General features: G+C 44.0%; 2 protein-coding genes across 9 annotated transcripts in view; one reads left to right on the top strand and one right to left on the bottom strand.

The window, feature by feature from the left end:
* The window catches only part of MITF (melanocyte inducing transcription factor), a 145,567-nt gene extending 139,341 nt beyond the window's left edge, over positions 1-6,226 (top strand). For all 8 annotated transcript variants that reach the window (XM_079963438.1, XM_079963437.1, XM_079963436.1 and 5 more), the window contains one exon: positions 1,382-6,226. In XM_079963438.1, the coding sequence (XP_079819564.1) occupies positions 1,382-1,786 (405 nt within the window). In that variant the 3' untranslated portion in view covers positions 1,787-6,226. The remainder of the gene's footprint in view (positions 1-1,381) is intronic.
* Positions 6,227-12,909: 6,683 nt separating this feature from the next.
* LOC307208747 (2-epi-5-epi-valiolone synthase-like) lies at positions 12,910-23,563 on the bottom strand. Its single transcript, XM_079963675.1, has 5 exons — positions 23,266-23,563; positions 19,610-20,243; positions 17,803-18,036; positions 16,244-16,496; positions 12,910-14,209 (listed from the first exon to the last, which is right to left on the bottom strand). The coding sequence occupies exons 1-5, from the start codon at positions 23,430-23,432 to the stop codon at positions 14,127-14,129; spliced, it is 1,371 nt and encodes a 456-aa protein (XP_079819801.1). The 5' UTR covers positions 23,433-23,563; the 3' UTR covers positions 12,910-14,126.

Below are 23,563 nucleotides of genomic sequence, written 5' to 3'. Positions count from 1 at the left end.
TACTGTAGGATATGAATGGGTGGACCTGTCAGTTCTGGTTTCTCTCCATTTCCCCCACATCAGTTGGTCATTTAAAGCACACCCACACACACCCTCATGAAAATTCACCAGCCTTTTTGTGCCTCTTTCTCCTAATAGACACATTTTTGTACACAGCTCTGCCTAATATATACACATTTAATAAACTGGATGTTTGTATGTTGTTTTCACTATATATGCGTATCCAGGCACATGTTACCCTAGTTATATGCAATTTGTACACATTACGTGGCACTGCAAAATTCAGAGAAGGGCAGATTTCGAAGGATGACTGTGTTTTGGTTTGTGCGTCATTTTGCAAAGTGTGACTTAGGTAGATGTGCCTTTAAATGTGAACTGAACAGAACTTCTCCCCCGTTTGTATCACAAAAGCATCAGGAACATTAAAAAAAAAAAGCAATAGTGTGCATATTAGCTCCACTTTGAGGCCATCATGTCAAACTGTAATGCAGAAAGTTGAATCCAACCAAGTCACTGGGAAAGCAACTTCCTCTCTCTCCAAGCCTCCCTACCTCAAGCTGTGATCTAGAGGGTTGTGGTCGCATCCAGTGTAGATTTGGGGGGCAGGCACACAGGAGGAGAAGAGGGAGGTCATTGTGTGGTCATTCCACTTGTGCCATGACTTTGTAGGGCGGAGCTCAGAGAATGCAGCAGTAAGCAACAGTGGCAAATAGCCACTGGCAACATGGCAAACCTTTACAAAGTAAATCAAGCCAAGCTTCTCCTTTTTCAGCAGAGTGAAACTTATACAACGAAAATTGCAAATACCAGTGCAAATATCTAGGGACAGTTTTGTGTTTGTGTGGTAGTCTGGTTCCCAGCCTGGTTGCCCTCCCCACCACTCACACACACAGAACAGGTATTTTAAAACAAGCAGATACATTCAACATAACATGATGTCGGGGACTGGACTGAGGAGGCATGGTGGGGAACCCCCACCTTCCTGAACTTCCCCAAGAAGAGGAGGACGGTATAGAATTACAACAGTGGTTTGCAGAAGGTTCAGAGGGGAGACACTGGGAAATATTGGGAGAGCAGCAGGAAGAAGAAACACCAGGGGAGAGACAGCTGACAGACTCAGTGACTTTAGACAGCATTCCTGACACACCCACCCTTCTCAGGACCCGGCGCGCTTTGAGAGTAATAGAACAAAAAGCTCAGAGGCAGAAAGCACAGATAAGCCAGCGCTTCTCTGACGTAGAATAGAAGAGATTCCCTGAAGCCTGACACATGGATTTAATGGTCTATTTTGCAGGGAAGTGTCCATTTTCAGAGTTGCCATTTCTTAATTAATAATTGTTCTTCAAACACGTTTATTGTTCTGCATGGTTCTCCACCACAGGAACTTGAGATGCAGGCTCGAGCACACGGACTCTCTATCGTGCCGTCCACAGGCCTTTGCTCGCCCGAGATGGTGAACCGGCTCATCAAGCAGGAGCCCGCCATCGACAACTGCAGCCAAGAGGTCCTGCAGCGCCACCCCGACCTGTCTTGCACAACCACTCTTGACCTTACCGACGGCACCATCACTTTCAACGACAGCCTGGCCAATGTGACTGAGTCAGCTGCCGGCACTTATGCTGTCCCTACGAAAATGGGCTCCAAACTGGAAGACATCTTGATGGACGATACCCTTTCTCCTGTCGGGGTGACCGACCCGCTCCTTTCCTCATTGTCTCCTGGGGCGTCGAAAACAAGTAGCCGAAGGAGCAGCGTGAGCATGGATGAATCTGACCACGCTTGCTAGTGAATGCAAATTAGAAAGGCTCTTCGTGGACTTCTTTGTTTCTTGATCAGTAGATTAAGTAATTTGCTCTGTTTTCTTAATAACTATCTTTTAATATAAATCTTCAAATAGCCCAGTGTATGTGACTTTTTTAATGTTTGCAGAGACTTGTATATTTTATTTTAAAACTACCAATGCTTCCAAAGTATTGTACTGCATCTGTGAACCAGATTCGCCAAGAGCTCCAAAGTGAGCTCATGTCTACTTGAAAGCAATAGAGTTAGACTTATCACCAAGTCCATGATCCACAAAAGGTGAAACTTCCTGCATAACTGTAAATGATACCCATTGACGTGGAAATGAAACGTAGAAGAATGTAAAGAAACCAAAAAAAGGACTAGCTTTGTAAAACTTTTTTTTTTGTGTTGACTTAATAGTGCCTCCTTTTAAAGATACAGTACTTGTTAATCCAATTTAATCTTTCCCAAGGCATTAAATATAATATGTATGTCAGCGGGTCACCTGTACAGAAACTAACTCACGATGATCTCGAACAAAGTACAAGCTAGAATGAAGTAGGGAGAGACAAAGAGAGATATTCAATGACATTGGCATGTGGTTATTTTTGTTCTGGTCTCCGGTGAGTGGACAACCTTCTAAATCATGGTTCAGGGTGTGTTTTTTTAAGAAATCACTTTTAATCATGGTAAGAAATCTATACTGGTATTTTAACAATGCAAGACAGGTGAATATTTCAAGCTCTTAACAAAAAAAAAATCTTAGTACCTTCTGTCAATTGGATATAACCAATTGGATTTTGGTTTTTTTTAATTGCATTGTACAGTTACCTGATTTGCATGAATTTTTCACTTTTTTTTCATTCTGAGTACATTTGTATTTTATTTGTAAGAAAATGCCTCTAGTTATCGCAATGATTTTATTTTTAACATTTTAAAACCCCACAAAGGGGGTTGTTCTGCATTCTTTGTACACACTTCAAAGTAAGCTTTTGTGCAGGTTCCTGTCTTTTCAAGAGTGGTTTTGTGACTATTTTATATATTACAGTCTCACTTGGAAGAAATGTTTTGACACCGACAGAGCTTTAAATCATAGTACCGATTTAGGTCTAGTTAACAAGACGATGCTCTGTGTTAAAAAAAAAAAAAAGGAAAAAGGAAAAAAAACCAACCCCAAACTTAACGTATTTATTTTTAGTGATACAGGACAAATAGAAATATGCTTGAGAAACACGGTTGCTATATCTTTTAGTGCGCTGTTAGATTTTTCAGGTTGAAAGAGGATTTTACTATATCTGCAGGTATTAACTGTTACTTGATCCCAACGTTGTCAAGTTTAACCATGCAACAGTGTTGTCGTGAGAGCATGTTCCGTGCATTATCTTCTCCAGCGTAGTCCTATGCAATAACAGTAGTGATACTTGTATGATTGTCATGCCTAAATATTTTATACAGTGGTTGTGTGGTCTTACCAGTTGAGCAAGTGATTGGCTTCCCGCCCTAGCAGCCACCCAGCTGACTTGCAAATGGCAGGGAAGCATATCTCATTCAGAGTGAAGTGCCTTAAATTTAGCCGTAGTCTCCGTGAACTAGCACTGACTGAAGTGTGCGACCCAAGACGGTTTGGGAGGAGGGGATTGCTGGTGGTGGCTGATGGGTGGGGCGCAGCGCTTGTGACGTGAAGCAAGAGCACCCAAATCTTTCACCCAAGCCTGTGCAAATTCTGACACTATTTCCAGATGTCTTGGACTTCTTTTCTGCTCTAGCTTTGAATCTGTGCTTTGGAAACCCGAGCTATAGGCAGCTGATAGTTCTTCAAAACGCTAGGGTGAAAGCATGGCAACAATCAGGATTTGTTAAGGTAGACGAGTCTCAAAAGCAAACAGCTGCTGTGTAGTTTGGTTAAACATCTGTGAAACCACTAAGGCCAAATCATGCTCCTTTGTAAGTGCACCACTAACTTGGGGGAGCAAGACCAGGGCCTCATCTTTGCAACGCCAAGAATCCACATAGACCCGCCTTCCCTAAGCTGGCTCCCTCCAGATGTTTTGGACTACAACTTGCATCAACCAGCATGGAGTTGTAGTCTAAAACACCTGGGGTACACCAGATTGGGAAAGGCCATTGTAGACAAAAAAGAGAGAAATAATCAGAGGTGGCAACTGTGGTTTGAAGGAACAGGAAGGCATTTTCTCCTAACCTCAAAATATCTTCCAACTCAATAACTGCATGTGGTAGGGGTTCCCCCCCTCCAATTTGACTATTATCTGGCCAGTAATAATGGTCACAAATGACTGTTAATGTAGGAGTCAAAATTTGAACTGCCTTAGTGCTGAGAGCGCAGTCCTAACCATGCCTGCTTTTAAAAGTAAGTCCAACTGAATGGGGCTTACTCCCAGGTAAGCATGATTGGGATTGCAGTGTTAGCTTTCACAGCGAGTTAAGAATCCTGACCTGTTTCTTCTTTCTTTCTTTGGCGATCACTCGTAGCCGAGTAAGATTGTCTTCCATAAACACGGTTTTAACAATGAGTTCGTAAGTGACTGTGGAGGCAAGCGGGTGTTTGGCCCATCATTAGCAATGTGGTGCAAGTTACAGCTCATGAAAGGTTTGTTGCCATCTACAAGCGATGGAGTACTTGTGGTCTTCTAGATGTTCCAGCTCCCATCTTACTGGACCTCTTGCCATGCTAATGGAGCTGGAATCTTAAGAACACCTGGAGGACTGCAGGTTCCCAGTCCCTGAGGCATACTAGTAGCTGGAAGCTAGTTAGAATTTCAGTGTGGAAAGGAAGCTTATTCCCCCCCCTGATACGGGAGAACTGGGTTCAAATTTTATCCCAGTCTGCTTCAGTGAAGTCTTGATCCTTAACAATGCAAGTGGCCTGTATCTTTAGAAGTAAAAAGCAGAGAACTACAGCTGTGTGTATCCTGTACATATTAGCTTTTCTAGATATTGGCTTCTTTTTTTACTTCAATGCGAACCATGTAAAATATGCACATAAGGCAAGCTTACATATTTGCTTGTTTTGCACAATCTATTATGTTTCATTTGTCATTGGGACAAGGTGGGCATGTTGAAGCTCAGACCTACCCCCATCCCTGCTCCTCAGAACACTGGATATCCTTTCTCAGGCTTCAGGCATTATTTATTTTTCCACACTGTCAAGCCTGTCTTTGCACAGCAAGGACTAGAAACCTGCTTTTAACAACGATAACAACAGCAGCCTAAGATTTTTTTTAGGATGCTTTGTATCATGTTTAGGTACCATATTTTGTGATTGCAAATACAAAGCCCTGATTATAGTAGTAATAACAAATGAGACATAGCGCAACTGTTCAGTTAAGAAAAACATTTTTACCAGGGTTCAACTCAGCAGTGTTTTTGGATCAAGAAATAAAGGTTTAGTGTACCGCTTGGGTCCTGATAAAATTGAACCCTACTCTGTGACTGAATTGTAAGCGTGCTTTGCCATGGCACGTTGGGAAATGCAAACTTCCTAGTTTAGGTTTCTCTTGGATCAGATTTATGGCTCTTTTCAGCTGGATCATGCGCTTCCAAAATCCCTTGGGCTTTCTCACCATTGCACGTCAACATTCTCCTTGGTTACTTTGCTTTTTTCTCTCCTCAAATTATGTTTGGAGCCCCTATGTTTTTTAAGGTGGAGTTTTCATATCACCGACATTGAAATCTCTTGGAGTGAGTAGGACTTCCAGAATTGCAAGCCTGGAATTAAGGTCTTGAATGAAGACGTTTTATTTGTTTTATTTTGAACCAAGAGCTGCAGAACTGTTAGGCCTTAAAGTGTGGTGCTTCTACAGGGGAAGAGATGCTGGAGACACTTGCTAAGTGGTAGGAAATCATGGAGCGTGTGGCTGTTCTGATATTTCTTCAAACCACAATGATTACACAAGCCCAGATGCCAAAACCGGGGAGCGAGTCATGACACGGCTAGTTAGGTAACACAGAGTACCAAGCAATTTTAACTGTTGCCAAAACCATGCAAGATATATTAGTGCCATGAACATGTTCCTTACTACTTTTAGATAGATGATAGATAGATAGATAGATAGATAGATAGATAGATAGATAGATAGATATAGATAAAGCAATATTAACTCTGATGCCTATAAAGCCTTTAGGAAGCATATATGGAGAAAAATAAACAAAGCAAAGCACAAAATAATGCACTTACCATTTTTATTTTTATTTTTTTGGACATAAAATGCACTGGTGAAAAATGGAAATTGATGGTATCAAAGGCCTCTGTATCTTGAAAAAGTGACATAAATGACTGCCTCTTGTTCTGGATGCTTAGTACCATGCTGTTAGTGATCTTTTCACCTGCTGTCGGCCACAGCAATAAGTTGTGTATGGTCCATCGCACTGTAAATTATGGATCAATATTAATGTAAGCCAATTAAATAATTTGAACTGTTCCTAATAGATGGATTAAAGTGTTTGGTTTTTCGCACAACGGCTACATAATTTGTGCATGGTGCAAATGAAATACTTAGCATTGTGTGAACCAATGGACTGTGTTTCCAGCTTTGTGTGAGTTTGTGTGACAAAGGAAGCATCGGGCTGAAGAAAAAGGGACAGGCTTTGTTCCTGCACCATCTTTCCTGTGACTTCTTGACACTGTCTCTTCGGCATCCATTTAGTCTTCCCTTGGATCCATTTAACTGACAGCACACCATACAGAACCTTTCTCTCACAATCCTTTTTATTTATAATATTTGAATGCAGTATATGCTGGTAACGCTTTTAAAGTTCACACTTGAGTTTGTGGTGTGTGAGGGTGCTAGCCTTCTGCCTAAGCAGCTGCTTGCACCCCTCCCACTCCCAAATTATCCAGACCCTTCGAGTATCCTGATTTAGTTGGGACATCACGAATCGGCAGAAGCCGCCCCAGCTTCTGTTCCCAGTCCTGAATGTCCTGATTTTGGTCCCTCACACTGGTTGTGCCAGAGCAAGGGACCAAAAGAGGGGAGGCGGCTGGCTTGCTAGAAGGTTGGCCCGGCCTGCACCTCTTCTCCCAGCCTGTGCCATGGGTGCTGCGGACAACTAGAAAAAGGAGGGAGGGGTGAGTGAGGAAGGGGTTGGTGGGCAGGGAGGGAAGAAGAGGAGTTTGGATTTGATATTCCGCTTTATCACTACCGCCAGGAGTCTCAAAGTGGCTAACAAACTCCTTTTCCCTTCCTCCCCCACAACAAACACTTTGTGAGGTGAGTGAGGCTGAGAGACTTCAGAGAAGTGTGACTAGCCCAAGGACACCCATGTGGAGGAGCGGGGAAACGAACCCGGTTCACCAGATTACGAGTCCACTGCTCTTAACCACTACACCACACTGGTATACACGAGGGACAGGGTCAGCAGGTTGAGGGCTGCTCCAAATTGCCCTCCCAAAATGTTGGGGTTGGGGGGAGTGCGGTATGAATTATCTCATTGTTTCAAGTACCCAGACTGAATTCAGATGGGCTTACTTCTGAGTAAACAAATGAAGCCTTGCACTGCACTGCATGTTGTAGAAAGCTGGATTGCTTTGGCACAGAGTGGAGAAAGCACCAAGACTTTAAAACATGCCCAGTTTAACCTTCAATACATTGCGACAGCTTTATAGTCTTCTCCCCTTTCCTGAAGTGCTGCTTGTTTTGCATCGAGATTAGAGACGAGGCCTTTCCACATTTTATTCTCTTGAACTGCAGGGTTTTTTCATTGCTTGTTTCATTGTTTAGTTGTGTCTGACAGAGGGACGCAGGTGGCGCTGTGGGTTAAAGCCTCAGCGCCTAGGGCTTGCCGATCGAAAGGTCGGCGGTTCGAATCCCTGCGGCGGGGTGCGCTCCCGCTGCTCGGTCCCAGCGCCTGCCAACCTAGCAGTTTGAAAGCACCTCCGGGTGCAAGTAGATAAATAGGGACCGCTTACCAGCAGGAAGGTAAACGGCGTTTCCGTGTGCGGCTCTGGCTCGCCAGAGCAGCGATGTCACGCTGGCCACGTGACCCGGAAGTGTCTCCGGACAGCGCTGGCCCCTGGCCTCTTAAGTGAGATGGGCGCACAACCCCAGAGTCTGTCAAGACTGGCCCGTACGGGCAGGGGTACCTTTACCTTTAGTTGTGTCCGACTCTTCATGACCCCTGTGTTTAGCAGCTTCCAAATCATTTCCAGGCCACCCCCCCTCTCTACAGACCACCCTTTGCTCATTGGCTCTGCTTTGCAACACCAAATGGTTTTGCCTGCCCAGAATGGGTCCTTGAACTCTGGTAATACCTCATGCATTTTGGGGATGGAGGATAGCTTTGTGTGTGTGTATGTGTGTGTGTGTTGTTGTTGTTGTTGTTGTTGTTGTTGTTTAGTCGTGTCCGACTCTTCGTGACCCCATGGACCAGAGCACGCCAGGCACTCCTGTCTTCTGTGTGTGTATTAGCCTACTGTAAAAAGGTAATAATTTGCACCCATTGCTTTTGTCAACCTTTGCTTGTGGCCCTGGTTGCCACTTGGATGTGGCCTCCACAGCGTTGCCCAGAAGAGAATGTGGCCCTCAGACTGCACAAATTTTCCCACTTCTGAGGTCTACCATGTCCAGATGCAAGAGGGCAGGGCTGCTGTTTTTATAACAATTGTGTAGAAGAGAGGTGCAGGTTTCAGCAGGTGCAACTTGTCCCCTTTTTGCATCAGCCCACCCTGTCCCTGTGGGACGCAGATGGCGCTGTGGTCTAAACCACAGAGCCTAGGACTTGCCGATCAGAAGGTCGGCAGTTCGAATCTCTGCGACGAGGTGAGCTCCCTTTGCTCGGTCCCAGCTCCTGCCAACCTAGCAGCTCGAAAGCACATCAAAGTACAAGTAGATAAATAGGTACTGCTCCGGCGGGAAGGTAAATGGCATTTCCGTGCGCTCCTCTGGCTCACCAGAAACGGCTTAGTCATGCTGGCCACATGACCTGGAAGCTGTCTGCGGACAAACGCCGGCTCCCTCGGCCAGTAAAGCGAGATGAGTGCCGCAACCCCAGAGTTGTCCATGACTGGACCTATCGGTAATGGGTCCCTTTACCCTTTATCTTTACCCTGTCCCTGCATCTCCTGGGCTAAAGAACTCCTAGACACAGAGACATGGTCAAGAAACAACAAAATAAGTAAATTGTTCAAGGATCCAGGTTACCCAGTTCTTTAAGGGTTCCTCATGTAACTTCATGCCAACACTTGAATCCCAGAGTGATTTCTAATACTTGAGTGCACTAGAATTACCTCAAATAATTGTGTATACCATTGAAAGGCACTGGGATTGCAGTTCCATAGATGTGATTCCAAACCTGAAATCAAGTCTGCCTAAAAATAAGAAAGTCTTCTTGCTGCTAATGCACATTTTATTTGTTTCACGTAGGTTCATTTGTGCCATCTGGTGGGCTCAGGCCAATATTACAGATGGATGGTGCAAAATGTTGGGCAAAGCGAGAAATGTGTACAACCTTTTTAACCATATGAAATACATCCAGGAGACCCAAATCTTGGTTCAGAAACTGCTCATTTTTATGGGTTTGAAAAAGCCCCATGGCACAAACCAACTGCCATTTTCCAGAGCGCCTTATAAGATAGAGAAACATAATTATTCATAATTTTGTTCCACTAAACAACTAGTGGAAACTAGTGTTGGCTGTGTAATCTAACACTGACTATTGATACAGTTCTATTCAAACTGATACACAATTTAAAATGCCATCATCTTGCTTGGAGGACGTTAAAAATAAACTGTGAAATAGGCACACAAACCTGAATTGAGTAATTTGAGTAGAACAATGAGCAGTATGTCGAGTGCATATGAGCAGTAGGTTGGTGACTTCTGACATAAATGGCGGCTGTATATGTAACAGCCGGGGGGGGGGGAGCAATATAGCAAGCGTCTAACAACTGACTTCATTCAGAGTGTCAAATCCCTCCACATCATATATGAGTGTATCAGAGAAGGCCAGGTTGAACCAGCTGGTTTCTCATTTCATTTTCCTGCCTTTTCCTCCCAGTGGAATGCCCAAAGCCACAAACTGAAAAAAAGCAAATTCTACTGCCCATGGTTCTTGAGAAACGGCTGCTACAATCAAACGATAGCAATCTGGGGCAACCAGAACTGGGGGTCTTAATTCCTGGAATCCTCAGGCCGGTGGTCGTTGGTGAGCCATGGGACTGGTAGGGAGCAAGGCAGGGAGACTAATAGTGGGTGGAGCCAGAGCCAATGAGAGCCAGAGCCAGGAATAGACCTGAAGGAGTGGTAATTTGTACTAGGTAAAGGGACATCTGACCATTAGGTCCAGTCACAGACGACTCTGGGGTTGCGGTGCTCATCTCGCTTTATTGGCTGAGGGAGCTGGTGTACAGCTTCTGGGTCATGTGGCCAGCATGACTAAGCCGCTTCTGGCAAACCAGAGCAGCACACGGAAACGCCTTTTATCTTCCCGCCAGAGGGGTACCTATTTATCTACTTGCACTTCGATGTGTTTTCGAACTGCTAGGTTGGCAGCAGCAGGGACCGAGCAACAGGAGCTCACCCCATCGCGGGGATTCAAACCGCTGACCTTCTGATCGGCAAGTCCTAGACCACCTGCATACTACTTATGTCTTTATTGGTTGCTTGGTTGCAGTCATGTCCCACATTTTCTCCAAGGAGTTCGAGGTGAGGTCCATGGCTCTCCCCGCTTCTCATTTAATCCCCATAATAACCCTATGAGGTAGGTTAGGCTGAGAGGCAGCGACTGGCCCAAGGTCCCCCAGTAAGCTTCTTGGCCAAGTGGGGATTTGAACCCTGGCCTCTCAGGTTGTAGTTTGGCATTCCACACACTGGCTCTCTACTTGGAGAAAGGATGCAAATTTTCACAATATGCACAGCTCAAGGCACAGCCAAGCTTTTATTGGAGGGAAGTCAAACGGGGAGAGAAGAAACCAGAGGCCTTTCTCTTGGGCATGGTCGGCCAAGTGGTGCAAAAGGAGGATAGAACTTTTTTTATGTACGCCACAACAGCAGCAAGAATACTCATCGCAAAGTATTGGAAGACACAAGATCTACCCACCTGGGAAGAATGGCAGATGAAAGTGATGGAATACATGGAACTGGCTGAGATGACTGGCAGAATCCGGGACCAAGGAGAAGAGTCGGTGGAAGAAGATTGGAAAAAATTTAAAGTCTATCTTCAAAAATATTGCAAAATTAAGGATTGCTAGAAAGATGTTGGGAAAAGAAAATTATGTGGTTTTAGCAGAAATGACATAAAGGATTAAGTAAAAATGAATTGGTGAAAGAGAGAATGTAAAATTATAGTATATTAAGACAAATTATTAAGATAAAAACAAGGTTGGAAGGATTTGCTGAAATAACAAATTGAATTAGAATACAAAAATGGGAGGTGTGAGGAGGTCAAGGAAATAAGCAAAGGAAAGAAAGCTATGTAAAGGTTTGATCTGTTCTTTTTTAATTGTTTGTATTTTTTCTGTCTTTTTTATTTTTCTTTTTTCTCTTTTTTCTATTTGTAATCGTTAAAATTTGAATAAATATTATTTATTTTTTTAAAAAAAGGAAGTCAAACGGGGAGTAGGAATGACTGTGGGTGGCAGGTAACTGACATGCCTGAGGCTTTAGTTGAAGGTAGATCTGTGTTCGCGGGCTTGGCCCAGCATGCCAGATTTGTTATTTCTGTTGCACGTTGCAGCTTTGCATAATTTCTCTGACAAATGCAGAACTAATGTGACATCCACACACCACATTAGATTAGTTCCATATGATCAGTTCTAATCCAATGAAGACCCAATGAAATTCATGTTGCTCTAATGCGAATCGTGATTTAATACTCCAATTTGTAAGTACTTTTGTCTGGATGTAGCATGTAATTTGCATCACCGGCAGCCTCGGCTCAAGACAGACAGTGGCTAAACACTGAGGACAAGACTGCCTGATTTATATCTGTCTCAAAGAAGGGTGAGGGGTGGTGGTTTTTGACAATCCCCCCTCTCCTTGACAGCTCCCTTAAAAGCTGCTCTAGGGGTTGGGGACCACCACCAGCAGCACCACCCCTTGAATAGTGTGGGAGAGGCTAGAGCTGCAACAGTAAAGGCCCAATTTCTAGTCCAGACCAAGAGCACACATGGGAACTCTAGCAGTGCCCCGTCTGAGGAGCCCAGTTGACTGCTATGGATATACGGAATGAGGCACTCCCTTAAGGTAATCTGATTTATATCAGATTTTGTGAACTGTTTGAAAGTACTCCTAATAATTTTATCCTCTGCTGCTGATTTTACCATATCCTACCTCCCTGCCAAATGGTCTTCAGTTCATTACAGTGGTACTTCAGGTTACATGCGCTTCAGGTAACAGACTCCGCTAACCCAGAAATAGTACCTCGGGTTAAGAACTTTGTTTCAGGATGAGAACAGAAATCGTGCTCTGGCAGTGTGGCAGCAGTGGGAGGCCCCATTAGCTAAAGTGGTGCTTCAGGTTAAGAACAGTTTCAGGTTAAGAGCGGACCTCCAGAACAAATTAAGTACTTAACCCGAGGTACCACTGTATATCAATCACCCCCTCAGTCCTTATCTCTTTTGTTGTTGTTTAGTCATTTAGTCGTGTCTGACTCTTTGTGACCCCATGGACCAGAGCACGCCAGGCACTCCTGTCTTCCACTGCCTCCCGCAGTTTGGTCAAACTCATTTTAGAAGCTTCGATAACACTATCCAGCCATCTCATCCTCTGTCGTCCCCTTCTCCTCCTTATCTCTTATTCATGAATTATCCACTCTGCCTTATCCTCAGCTTTGTTCCCCCTCTATGTGCCATTAGGAAGACTTCACACCATCCTTCCTCTCCCCATGGGATCACTTCAGCATTCTAGCAGGAGAAGCGTGAAGCTGCCCCTATCTGCTGACTTAGGTTTCAAGCCAAGAAAGGAGCAGCCTCCCTCCAACCCTGCTGAACTACTTCAGACTTACGGCAGAGTTGGTTGAACCTCCCCATCTCCTCTCCTTTCCTCCAGGGAAAGGTAGAACCTCAAATCTCAGTAGCATTTCAGGCTGAAGAGTCAACAGGAGTAATAAGATAAGTCTGCTTCCTTAATACTCTCAGACGAGTTTGTTAAATGAACTCCTTAAACCTCAGACGACCTTTGGAGATTTAATGAAAGCTACAAAATACAATACAGTACAATGCACATAAGAAGCAGCATTCGTGGAGGGGGAAAAATGCATACAACCTGACTCTCATATCTCAGCATGTTAAAAGAAGCTCATCAGAAAAAGTGCCACAAACATCGCTCAGGCTGCTTGCTCTCTTTACTTTGAAGCGCATAAGCTACCGAATGTGGGGGGGGGGGGGTCTGTACACACCTTCTACACAAATCACCAGTTACAGGAAAACACAACAAAATGCCTCAAAATGGAAATGCTTCCTTGCTACAAAATCAAATTAATCGCATTCCTCAGGGCAAATCTGGACTCCCAAGTTGACAAGCCGCCTGTTAGATGTCAAACTTTTGCTTGTGAAGACTTGCATGGTGAATTGGATTGAACTGAATAGCAATTCACATAATAACTCTGAGATAGACTGCGAGGTGTAGAACAAAAATTGGAAGAAAGACAGCAAAAAACTATAAACGAAAAGAAAAGATGGATTCTACATTGCTAATCTAAAAACATTATTTAACTAATTAGTTCTTCAGTTGATGGTTTGTCGTGAAAGTTTGGGAGTGGCCCAAGCAGTATCCAGTGAGTAGAGAAATTTTTTTGCTAATTCTGTCATATGTGAACCAGGAAGACTACCTGAGGCAGGTAGGTGACATGGTTCTTTCCATGCTACAGTGGTACCTCGGGTTACGAACTTAATTTGTTCTGGAGGTTCATTCTTAACCCGAAACCGTTCTTAACCTGAGGCACGCTTTCGCTAATGGGGCCTCCCACTGCTGCCGCGCGATTTCCGTTCTCATCCTGGGGCAAAGTTCTCAACCCAAGGTACTACTTCCGAGTTAGCGGAGTTTGTAACCTGAAGCGTTTGTAACCCAAGGTACCACTGTATTGGCATTGCTTCTCTCAGGAAGTCTCCCCATTTAACCTGATCAGATGGGGACTACAACCAACCATACTACAGAGATAGTATAAGGATTAGTCCTAAGAGCCATCTTGGAGAAGGAGGAAGAAGGAGTGGCTTGTGGTATTTCATCCTGGATTCATGTTGTTCGCCATACTTCATGTAGACAGGTATTGGGATTTTACCAAACGGTTGGTCCTTCAAAAGTGCCCATTGGCTGTTTATCTGAATTCCCAATTTGCCTGTTGCTCTGGTGGTGATTTATTGTTTTCATCTGCTTCCATTGTATTCATGCTTATGCAGAGATGTTTTTGCATTCACTGGTCCAGAGAATGTAAGCCCTCTCCAGGGTTTCCTCACTGATGTCGTTGAATATATCTGGAAAGCAAAAGTTCTAATCAGTAATCCAAAATAGTGCCAAACTAAGATTTGTACTGTTACCTAGTTTCTTTTTGTTTCTGGTAAATTGAGCAGTTGTTTTGTTGTGTTTAAGTTCTGTATTTGCATTGTGAGTGTGTGCATTTTTGCCCTGAGTAAACGTTTCGTGAATGCTTAATTAACCATACAATATATATCATGGTCTGCAGCTAAGTTTGTTCACTTCCTTGAGTGCTGCTTGCTATGTGTGCATTTTGTGTTCTGCCCATGGATTCAATGTCTTCTGAATGCTTACTTCCTTTTAAAAAATCAGACAGCTATGCATGTGACTTGATGGGCAGTCTGCAGATAGACTTGTCCTGTTTATGTCTTTGTAGTCGCTCTTAGTTCTTGCTTTGTGCTCGTGACATGGTTCTGTTAGGTAGAGCTAAGGTGGCCTCAGGGTTGGGTGCTATCACTTGATGGCAAGGGACTCGCAACCATCTGCAGTGCTTGTACATCTTTGAACAGCCATGGGGAACCTGTGGTCCTCCTTGTCTACAACTTCATCATCCCTGATCATTGGCCATTCTGGCTGAGGCTAATGGGAGATGGGACCTAGACAGCCACAGGATCCCTGTCCCTGTCTTAGATGAAGAAAGCATTTTCTGTCAGCTGTCCTTCCTGGCTCTTTCAGATTGCCCACTATCAGAATCTTCTCTTTCCAGACTTGGTTACCTTAATCCCAAGTAAGTGTGAGCAGGGTTGGAGCCTAAGTCTGGTTTTGTAATGGGAATTACACATGCTGCTTAAATGCTTTTGATACCCGCTAAGCTTTACAAAGGGAATTAGTCAACCCTAATGCAATTACTTAAAGTTGCCTGTTTAATTACATCTTGGAGGTTGTATAATAATTCTGGTGGTTGTATAATATCTGAAGGAAATGCTTTGTCATAGTTTATTAAAAGGTTGTAATTAAAAGGGAAACCCAATTAAAACTATAAGCATGGAACTGCAAATTGTGTGACGGGCATGCTAATGTATATCCCTTTTGTGGGGCTGCAATGGTTGAGATTTCAGGTGCAGAGGTTTCTCCCCACCCCATCATTTTCCTCTTCCCACAAACACTGCCAGTGTAAAATAAGAACCAAGATTAGAACTCTGTTGGAACTGCTCTGGAGTGAGTGGTTTCAAGACTGCAACCAGAGTTCCAGGAGAAAAGGTCTGGCAAGAACCTATTCATATATCTGCTAAATGTATGAATGAACACATAGTGCAGAGCATTGAAAAGTTCCTTGTGAGCAGGGCTGGCTCCAGGTTTGAGAGAGCTTCTTTGGGGAGGGGGGGCTTTCCTCCCTCACTGGGCATGTGTGGGTGATACTGGACCCACACATTCTCCACGTTGACCCAGGTACATCCTGGATGGAAGACAACAGTGAGACATCTACTCTATCTATCTATCTATCTATCTATCTATCTATCTATCTATCATCTATCTATCATTTATCTATCTATCTATCTATCTATCTATCTATCTATCTATCATCTATCAAAAAAAAAAAAAAGGTAAAGGTAAAGGACCCCTGGATGGTTAAGTCCAGTCAAAGGCAATTATGGGGTTGTGGCGCTCATCTTGCTTTCAGGCCAAGGGAGACGACGTTTGTCCACAGACAGCTTTCTGGGTGATGTGGCCAGCAGGACTAAACTGCTTCTGGCACAATGGAATACCATGACAGAAACCAGAGCGCACAGAAACGCCGTTAACTTTCCCACCACAGCAGTACCTATTTATCTACTTGCACTGGCATGCTTTCAAACTGCTAGGTAGGCAGGAGCTGGGACAGAACAACGGAAGCTCACCCCGTTGTGCTCTATCTTCTATCTATCTATCATCTATCTGTTTTACATATTGCTTTTCACTCTGTTGCTCCACATCCTGAGCCTTTAGGATGGTCTGGACTTCAGAACGAAATACAAACAATATTGTGTTTTAGAAAGAAGCACAACACCATTCTCAGCTTGCCCTTAAAGCGGATGGACCCAGTAATGACGCACCTGCTGTTCCTAGTCCAGTTGGAAGAGGCATTCTCATGTGCCCAGCACTGTGCTTCAATCTTTCCGTCAAGGCCTTTTTGATAAGATGCCATGTGCATTTCTTGTGCCACACTGGGAGCTCCAAAGCGACCATGCACTGAATGATGTGAGCCTTCTCACTATCACTCAAAAATCCCTTCACGTGGGACAGATAAGTCATGAAAGCCATGTCAATATTCACAGCTTCTCCATGCATCAGCGTTGGTAAAACTCTCTGAAATGAAGGACACACAAGCATTTATTATATCGTATAGCATATACGCTGGTGGAACTGTGGTCTAAACCACAGAGCCTAGGGCTTGCTGATCAGAAGGTCGGTGGTTCGAATCCCCGCGACGGGGTGAGTTCCCGTTGTTCGGTCCCAGCTCCTGCCTGCTTAGCAGTTCGAAAGCACATCAAGTGCAAGTAGATAAATAGGTACCGCTCTGGCCAGAAGGTAAACGGCATTTTCGTGTGCTGCTCTGGTTCACCAGAAGTGGCTTAGTCATGCTGGCCACATGACCTGGAAGCTGTCTGCGGACAAACGCCAGCTCCCTCAGCCTATAGAGCAAGATGAGCGCGCAACCCCAGAGTCTTCTGCGACTGGACCTAACAGTCAGGGGTACCTTTACCTTTATAGCATATCAATATTGTTGCGAGATTGGGAATTTAGACAGGAGAGGTTTCATGGGGCCACCTCCACCTATGCTCAATCTGTACATTTGTAAATAAGCCCAAACATGTCAAAATGCCATAAACCTCCTTCCAAAGGAAACCAATGTTTGTGATATTAAGGGAGAAGGCAGGAAATGCTAACCCAGCCCCCTGTCAAACACCTCACATGATAATTGCATGTATGGGGAAAGTGGGGCTGTGGCTCCCATCAGATGTCAAACAGATAAACAACTACACAACTTACTGAAGTCTCCTGAAGACAGCCCTGTATTGGGAAGTTTTTAATGTTTGATGTTGTGCTGTGGTTTTATTATGCTGGAAGCCACCCAGAATGGCTGGGGCAACCCAGTCAGATGGGCGGAGTATGTTAATAATAATAATAATAATAATAATAATAATAATAATAATAATAATTTACTTGTACATGTTATTGTCATGTGAAGAGTGCTTCCTGCTGAATATTTTTGGTTATATAAAAGCAAAGGGTTGGGTTCAGTTAAATAGTTGGACTAGCGGGAGCCAGAGCTAGGAGTTTGCTTTGCCCCCTCACCTCCCCTTGCACCCCCACAACTAGCTCGGGGGGGGGGGGCTCAGGAGAACCCCCAAAATAGTGCACTGGGGAGGCAAAGGGGGAGATCTTTTCACCTGGCAAGCAGAAATCCATCCTTGCACTTACAGAACAATCATAATAGTTTGTAACACTATATTCCACCCAATATCATCACACACTTCTGGGTACAAGTAGTGATATGTTACAAGCTGAAAATGCAGAAGCATGCAATTAAGATATTACTATTGTAAGCCCATTGGGTGGAAAGACGGGATAGAAATGTTGTTCCACAATAAATATGCTATGTGCTCCTCACCATTTCCAGTTCTGGGCTTATAAGGTGGCCAAAATCAACCAGCCTGTTCAGATCATCTTCCCACAGATTGGGGGCAAGCTCTTCCAGCATGGTTTCTATGGCAATTCTGGTCGTCTTCAGTGCAGCGTCACCATGGTCAGCTAAGCCGCTGTGTGACTGGAACTTGGTATCCAGTAAGAATTTCCCATGACTTTTCAGCACGTCAAACAGGCCCTTGTGTTTCATTAGTGCCATCTTGAACAGAAAGAAAGAAGGGTTGCAGTGGACTGAATGAGGGTTGTACAATAATGCCAGGAAGAGGCTTGCTTTGAAAGCATGGACCTCACATTGTAGACATAAAACAAGAGACTGAGTAGATCTCAGAGATGATCATAGGCAATTTGAGTGGCTTTAGCATGCACATGAAGCTGATATTTTGGGAGTGAAAGTCAGTCACAGGAGAAAAGGAAGCAACAGCTTTGTTCTGTAGATGTTTCAGCCAAAAAGACCACATAATAGATGTGGTACATGAGCCACAAGAGAAGAGAGGTGTTTCATAAGGAGTGCATGCAGTGAAAGCTATTGTGAATAGGATACAGTGGTACCTCGGGTTACATACGCTTCAGGTTACATACGCTTCAGGTTACAGATTCCGCTAACCCAGAAATAGTGCTTCAGGTTAAGAACTTTGCTTCAGGATGAGAACAAAAATCGTGTTCCGGCAGTGTGGCAGCAGCGGGAGGCCCCATTAGCTAAAGTGGTGCTTCAGGTTAAGAACAGTTTCAGGTTAAGTACGGACCTCCGGAACGAATTAAGTACTTAACCCGAGGTACCACTGTATATGGGACAAATACCAAGACATTGGACAGAGTTTGATTAAGAAACAACAAAGGTACAGATAGAGGAAGGAAGGGAGATGGTGCTCTCTGTGTAACAGTTGACATGCAGTGATCCAGGAAAGTGAATGGAGTGGGTTTTGTGGGGAGACTCTGAATATGTAAAAGATAAGCAGTAAATGCAAGAAGGGAGAAGATGTTTCCAATACAGGGAATAGGATATAATAGCAAGGTAGCGGCATTGAGAGTGACTCTGGATATGCAAGAATTGGGGAGGACATAGCTAAAAGCAGTACAGTGCATAGTTGGCATGCTTAAGGTTCTAAATTTAATCCCTGGCATGCCCAGGCAAAGAAGCCCAGGTAAGAAGGCTGGGAAAGATCCAGACCTGAAGCATTGGATTGCTATTGCCAAGTAGTTGATGGGGTGGGGACACTCACCAGTCTTCCTATCACCTGCATCAGTGCTGCTTACTGGGAGGTAGAGGGGGAGTGAAAAGACAGTGGGGAAGTTGTTGCAGTGCAAACACACTGGGGAACCTGGTGTTTCTGCTGGTGTGTTTGCACCACACTAACCTCACTGCTGCCTCTCCCTTCCTCGTATACCTCCTGGAAAGCAGCAGCAATGTGCATGATGGGAGGTCAGGTGAGCACCCCTCCTGTTACCAGTCAGAAAACATTGGGCTAAAGAGACAACCAATCAGCATAAGGCAGCTCCACGGGACTACTCATTTCCATGTGTAGAGGGATGTGCACAGGAAGGGGTAAAAGGGGTTGTAAGTACCACTTTAGGAGTTGCAGAGAGATGCAGAAACAAAAAATGAAAGAGGCCTGTCCTTCCAGTTTCCTCTTGAAGAGCCACATAGCAAAAATCACTGTGAGAGAAATGAATAAACAGGGAGCATCTGTGGAAATGAGCTTGCAAGGAGCAGAGAGAGCGTGGAAGCAGTTGGTGAAAGTGAGGAAGGAGTCTCTGCAGCAAAACCATCATACCTTTAAAATTTCCCCAAGTCCATTGGAGATTTGCTGGCGGGGGACTGTTTTGAGGAAGGCTCTGTCAAGGAAAGTGGCAACAGGAGGTACATAGCTCCCGAGCTTGTTTTTGCACTGAAGGAAATTGACGCCGTTCTTTGCTCCAACGCTAGCATCCACGTAGGACAGGAGGGTGGTGGGGACCCGAATGTAAGGGGTGCGCCTCCTGTACAGCGATGCTGCCAGCCCCACAATATCCAGGCAAGCCCCTCCTCCAATTGCTATAATAGGCTCAGCACGCCTGTCGATGCCAAAGATTTGCACTTCCTGCAAGATATCAAGCACCAAATCCATGGATTTGGTCTCTTCTGTGGTGGTCAGGGAAAGGATTTTACACTGAACCAAGTTTGCTTCAAAATATTCTCTGACTGCGGTGCCATACAAGTCATCGACCGTCTTATCGATTACAATGAAACGCCTCTGGGCCTCTTTGTTGTGAAGTGCTCTTTCCAGTTCCTTTGGATCTCTGATGTGCCCGTACAGCAATGTCTTGTTGGAGGGATCCAGGAGACCGCGTGTTTCCACCACCTTATAGCAAAGGTAGATAGGTGCTTCCACAGTCCAGGATATCTCTCCATCTGAGACAGTTTCAGATCTGTTGGGAATTATGAGGGTGGGGGTGAGTAGTATGGAATATACATTAGTTTTGTCTATGGCTGAGCCAAAATGCCCTCCACAGTTTTCACTCTCACATTTGCACGTGAAGGGCAGAGTCCATTTGACGGAGACCCTGCTGAAAATCAGACCCACTCTTATCTTCAGTGACAGCATCATCATTTCCTTTTAATCTTTTTGAAAAGCTATTCTCGCTGCCCTCTCACTGCCATCTTGGACCTCTTCCTGGTAGAGAGGCCCCTCCTCTGGCTGCTATTTTCTCTCCTTTGGAATGCACTTAGCATTATGAAACATCTAGATGTGGTGTCCTTCTAAAGGACAGAGGCACTTCTTTTTGGGAGGGGGGGTGAACGAATGTGAACAAATGAGGGGTTGCCATTTCCCCCAATAAGCTCTCTTAGATTTCTCTTCAGTCTTCTGTATTTTGCTCTCTCCTCTGCTAATTCTTTTGTGGCTTTTCTAAAGCCTTGGGTTCTCTCTTTTTCTTTCTGTTGGGTGTACAAAATCACATACTGAGGAAGTAACATCATTCACAGGGGTACGCTCAGGAGAACAAAGTGGTAACCTCTAGCTACCATGAAAAGAAATACCTGATTTACCACAGCCACAAGTTGTAAGAAGACCACCCCCCCATTCCTCTCACAGAGCTACAATTCTCAGAGTGGTTTAACAATCAATTCCTCTTCCCAGGGAACTCTGGGGAATCCTAAATCTGTGAGGGGAATGAGGGCTACCTAATAATTCTCAGCACCCTTAGCAAGCAAGAGTTTCCCCTGCATTCTTTGGGGGAAGCCATGTTTGTTTAAAGTGGTCTGCCTTAAATGTGTGCCGCTGATGGGGCCTCGGTGTGATCTTAATTTTTTTTTACTTTTCAGTTTGAATGCAGCACTTTCTGAACTTGATGTCTTTTTCTGTCGCTATGCAGGGCAACAAAACTTTTAAACTATATGCCAACTTTTAAAAAGGCTGAAGTCAAGCAGCAGCTGGAAGGAATGATTTGTTTTCTTTTGAATTTAGCATCTCAGGTATTTTTCTGCTTTGCTCCTGATGCTGTGTGTTGTCAGATGATGGACAGGTGAGCATGGTTTGGGCTAAACCCTGTCACAAGACCAACTGGGGAGGCCTGGTGGGCCTGATTAGGTGCAGTGTAGTGGTTAGTGTGTCAGACTTGGAAGTGGAGAGACACGCTTAAGAACCCAGCAGTGAAATTCACTGAGTGGCTGTGAGCCAGTCACCACCTCTCAGACTACCTTACCTCGCAAGGCCGTTGTATGGATAAAATTGCAAGTTGGTGGGGGAGGAGGGGAATCAAACATATTATTTCTGTCATAAATTCTGTGCAACCGTCAAAGAATCTCTGTAGTTCACTCACACTGTTGCTGGCAAGGTTGTCAGAGTCATTGCACTGCTAGAACCTGCCAGCTCCACAGTGACTCAGAATGAACAGGAACCGAAGTGTGTTTCTACCTTTGTAAAATGCAGCCTAAAAATCTGTAACCGTTGATGGTCTACATCAAAATTCATCTTGATTCTACAAAGATGATTATGATCTTTACACAACTGCAAATATTGTGGAAATCTGCAATATGTGAAGTAATACAACATGGTTAATATTTAATGGTCACAAATGTGTTCTATTGAAAGAAGAAGGAGATTGTCCTACACTCAAAGGTTAATTAACTGGAGAGATGACTTTCCTGTACAGAAAGTAACGTTTGTCCTTAGGGGGAAACTTGTCAGACATTCACCCATCTGTGACTTTCCCCCCTTTAATGTTGCTGCAGGATGCAAACTTCACTTGAAGTTTATGACAAATGCATTATGCTTTTTGATCAAGCTGATGGTTTTTAGTATCACTGTATTTGTTTTCCCCCATCTCTGGAGTTCATTACCCGTGTCTGTGAATTTGGAAATGTCTGCCATCGAAAATCCCTTCTCTGTTCAATTCCCAACCCCAATCAAATTCCATTTTAGCTCAAAAGACTTTCCAAGCATTAGAGAAAGCTTTAGCACAACAATGAGAGAGGCAACATCATTAAGTCATGCCACTGCAGTCTCCTTTTTTTGTGCCTCGGTACTTATGCTCAACCGAAACTGGTTTCTTATTCTGACTAGGCTGCAGATCTGACCATAGGCTGCTTCAACCCTGTTGAATTCAAAGGGTTGTCTCCAACTTCAGCCATACTCAGATGGCTAAGAGACCTGTGCACTCTAAGCCTTGAAGGATAAATAACAACCGCTTATTACACAGTTGTTTGAGGACCTTACCACCCTGGCTACATTAAAGCATATTACATAGAGGCATCAATATTGCGTGGATACCTACTCGGACACGTGGAGGGCTTATAATGTATGTTTAATTTTAATATTTGTGTGCTGACGGCCAATGTATCTGCGGTGTGAGCTGGTGATGGTCTACCCATATTATCAGCATTGTTTGTATATTATTATTTTGTTTCTTTCCATTTCTCTCTCTTCTTTAATTATCTTTTATCTTTTATCCTCTTCCTTGTTAAATTTGCAAATACAATATATATATATATATATATATATATATATATATATATATATATATATGTAAATATCAACAAGAAGAAAACCCAGTAAAATACTTACATTGAAATAAGCCCCATTGAACCCAGGGAGACTTCCTTCTCAGTAAACATGCCTAGGATTGGGCTGCATGTCAATATTGATATTGAAATTGAAAGCTTAGCAATGACACTCGTCAGGACAATATATGAGAACAAATAATCTAGGCATCGACATCTAATAGCTCCATGCTTTCCCATTGCAGAGACCATGCATGATTACTTAACCCAAATAAGAGGAACAGTGTCTCTGTTGCTTCACATCACAGAGTATTGTACAAATAAAACATTTGACGTTTTATTATGTTTTTATATTTTGCAGGAAGCTGCCCAGAGTATCTGGGGAAACCCAGCCAGATGGGCAGGGTATAAATAATAAAATTATTCTTAGTAGTAACCTCATCTACTTACATTTTAGCCTGGGAGACCACAATCTCATTCTCAGCATCATGAATGGTTTCATCTTTCTTGATTCGGCACCAAGTATTTTTGACCCGCACTAGCTGGAAGTCTGTTTGCTTGGAACCCTGTGTTCCAGATTTTGTATCAGCCAAGAAGATCTCTTTGGACTGTGGCATGGTTGCAATGTCTAGTTCAAGAGGTGTCTGGTAAGAGGGGGACTGCTGTTTGCTTATAAAAGCTCCACGGGGACCATAGTTTGGAATGGGAGGTGTTCCTCACCTGGTGGAGTGAAAAGGTTGGGCTGCGG

This window comes from Podarcis cretensis, assembly GCF_951804945.1.
Source record: "Podarcis cretensis genome assembly, chromosome: 2".
Classification (NCBI taxonomy): domain Eukaryota; kingdom Metazoa; phylum Chordata; class Lepidosauria; order Squamata; family Lacertidae; genus Podarcis; species Podarcis cretensis.
This window is presented reverse-complemented; position numbering and strand designations above follow the sequence as displayed.

Excerpts from the sequence above, each read along its gene's own strand:
- LOC307208747 (XM_079963675.1), bottom strand. The coding sequence starts at position 23,432 with ATGCCACAGTCCAAAGAGATCTTCTTGGCTGATACAAAATCTGGAACA. Across the intron at positions 20,244-23,265 it reads GTGGTCTCCCAGGCTAAAAT|ATCTGAAACTGTCTCAGATG; the intron begins GTAAGTAGATGA and ends AATTCCCAACAG. Across the intron at positions 18,037-19,609 it reads GACTTGGGGAAATTTTAAAG|ATGGCACTAATGAAACACAA; the intron begins GTATGATGGTTT and ends TTTCTGTTCAAG.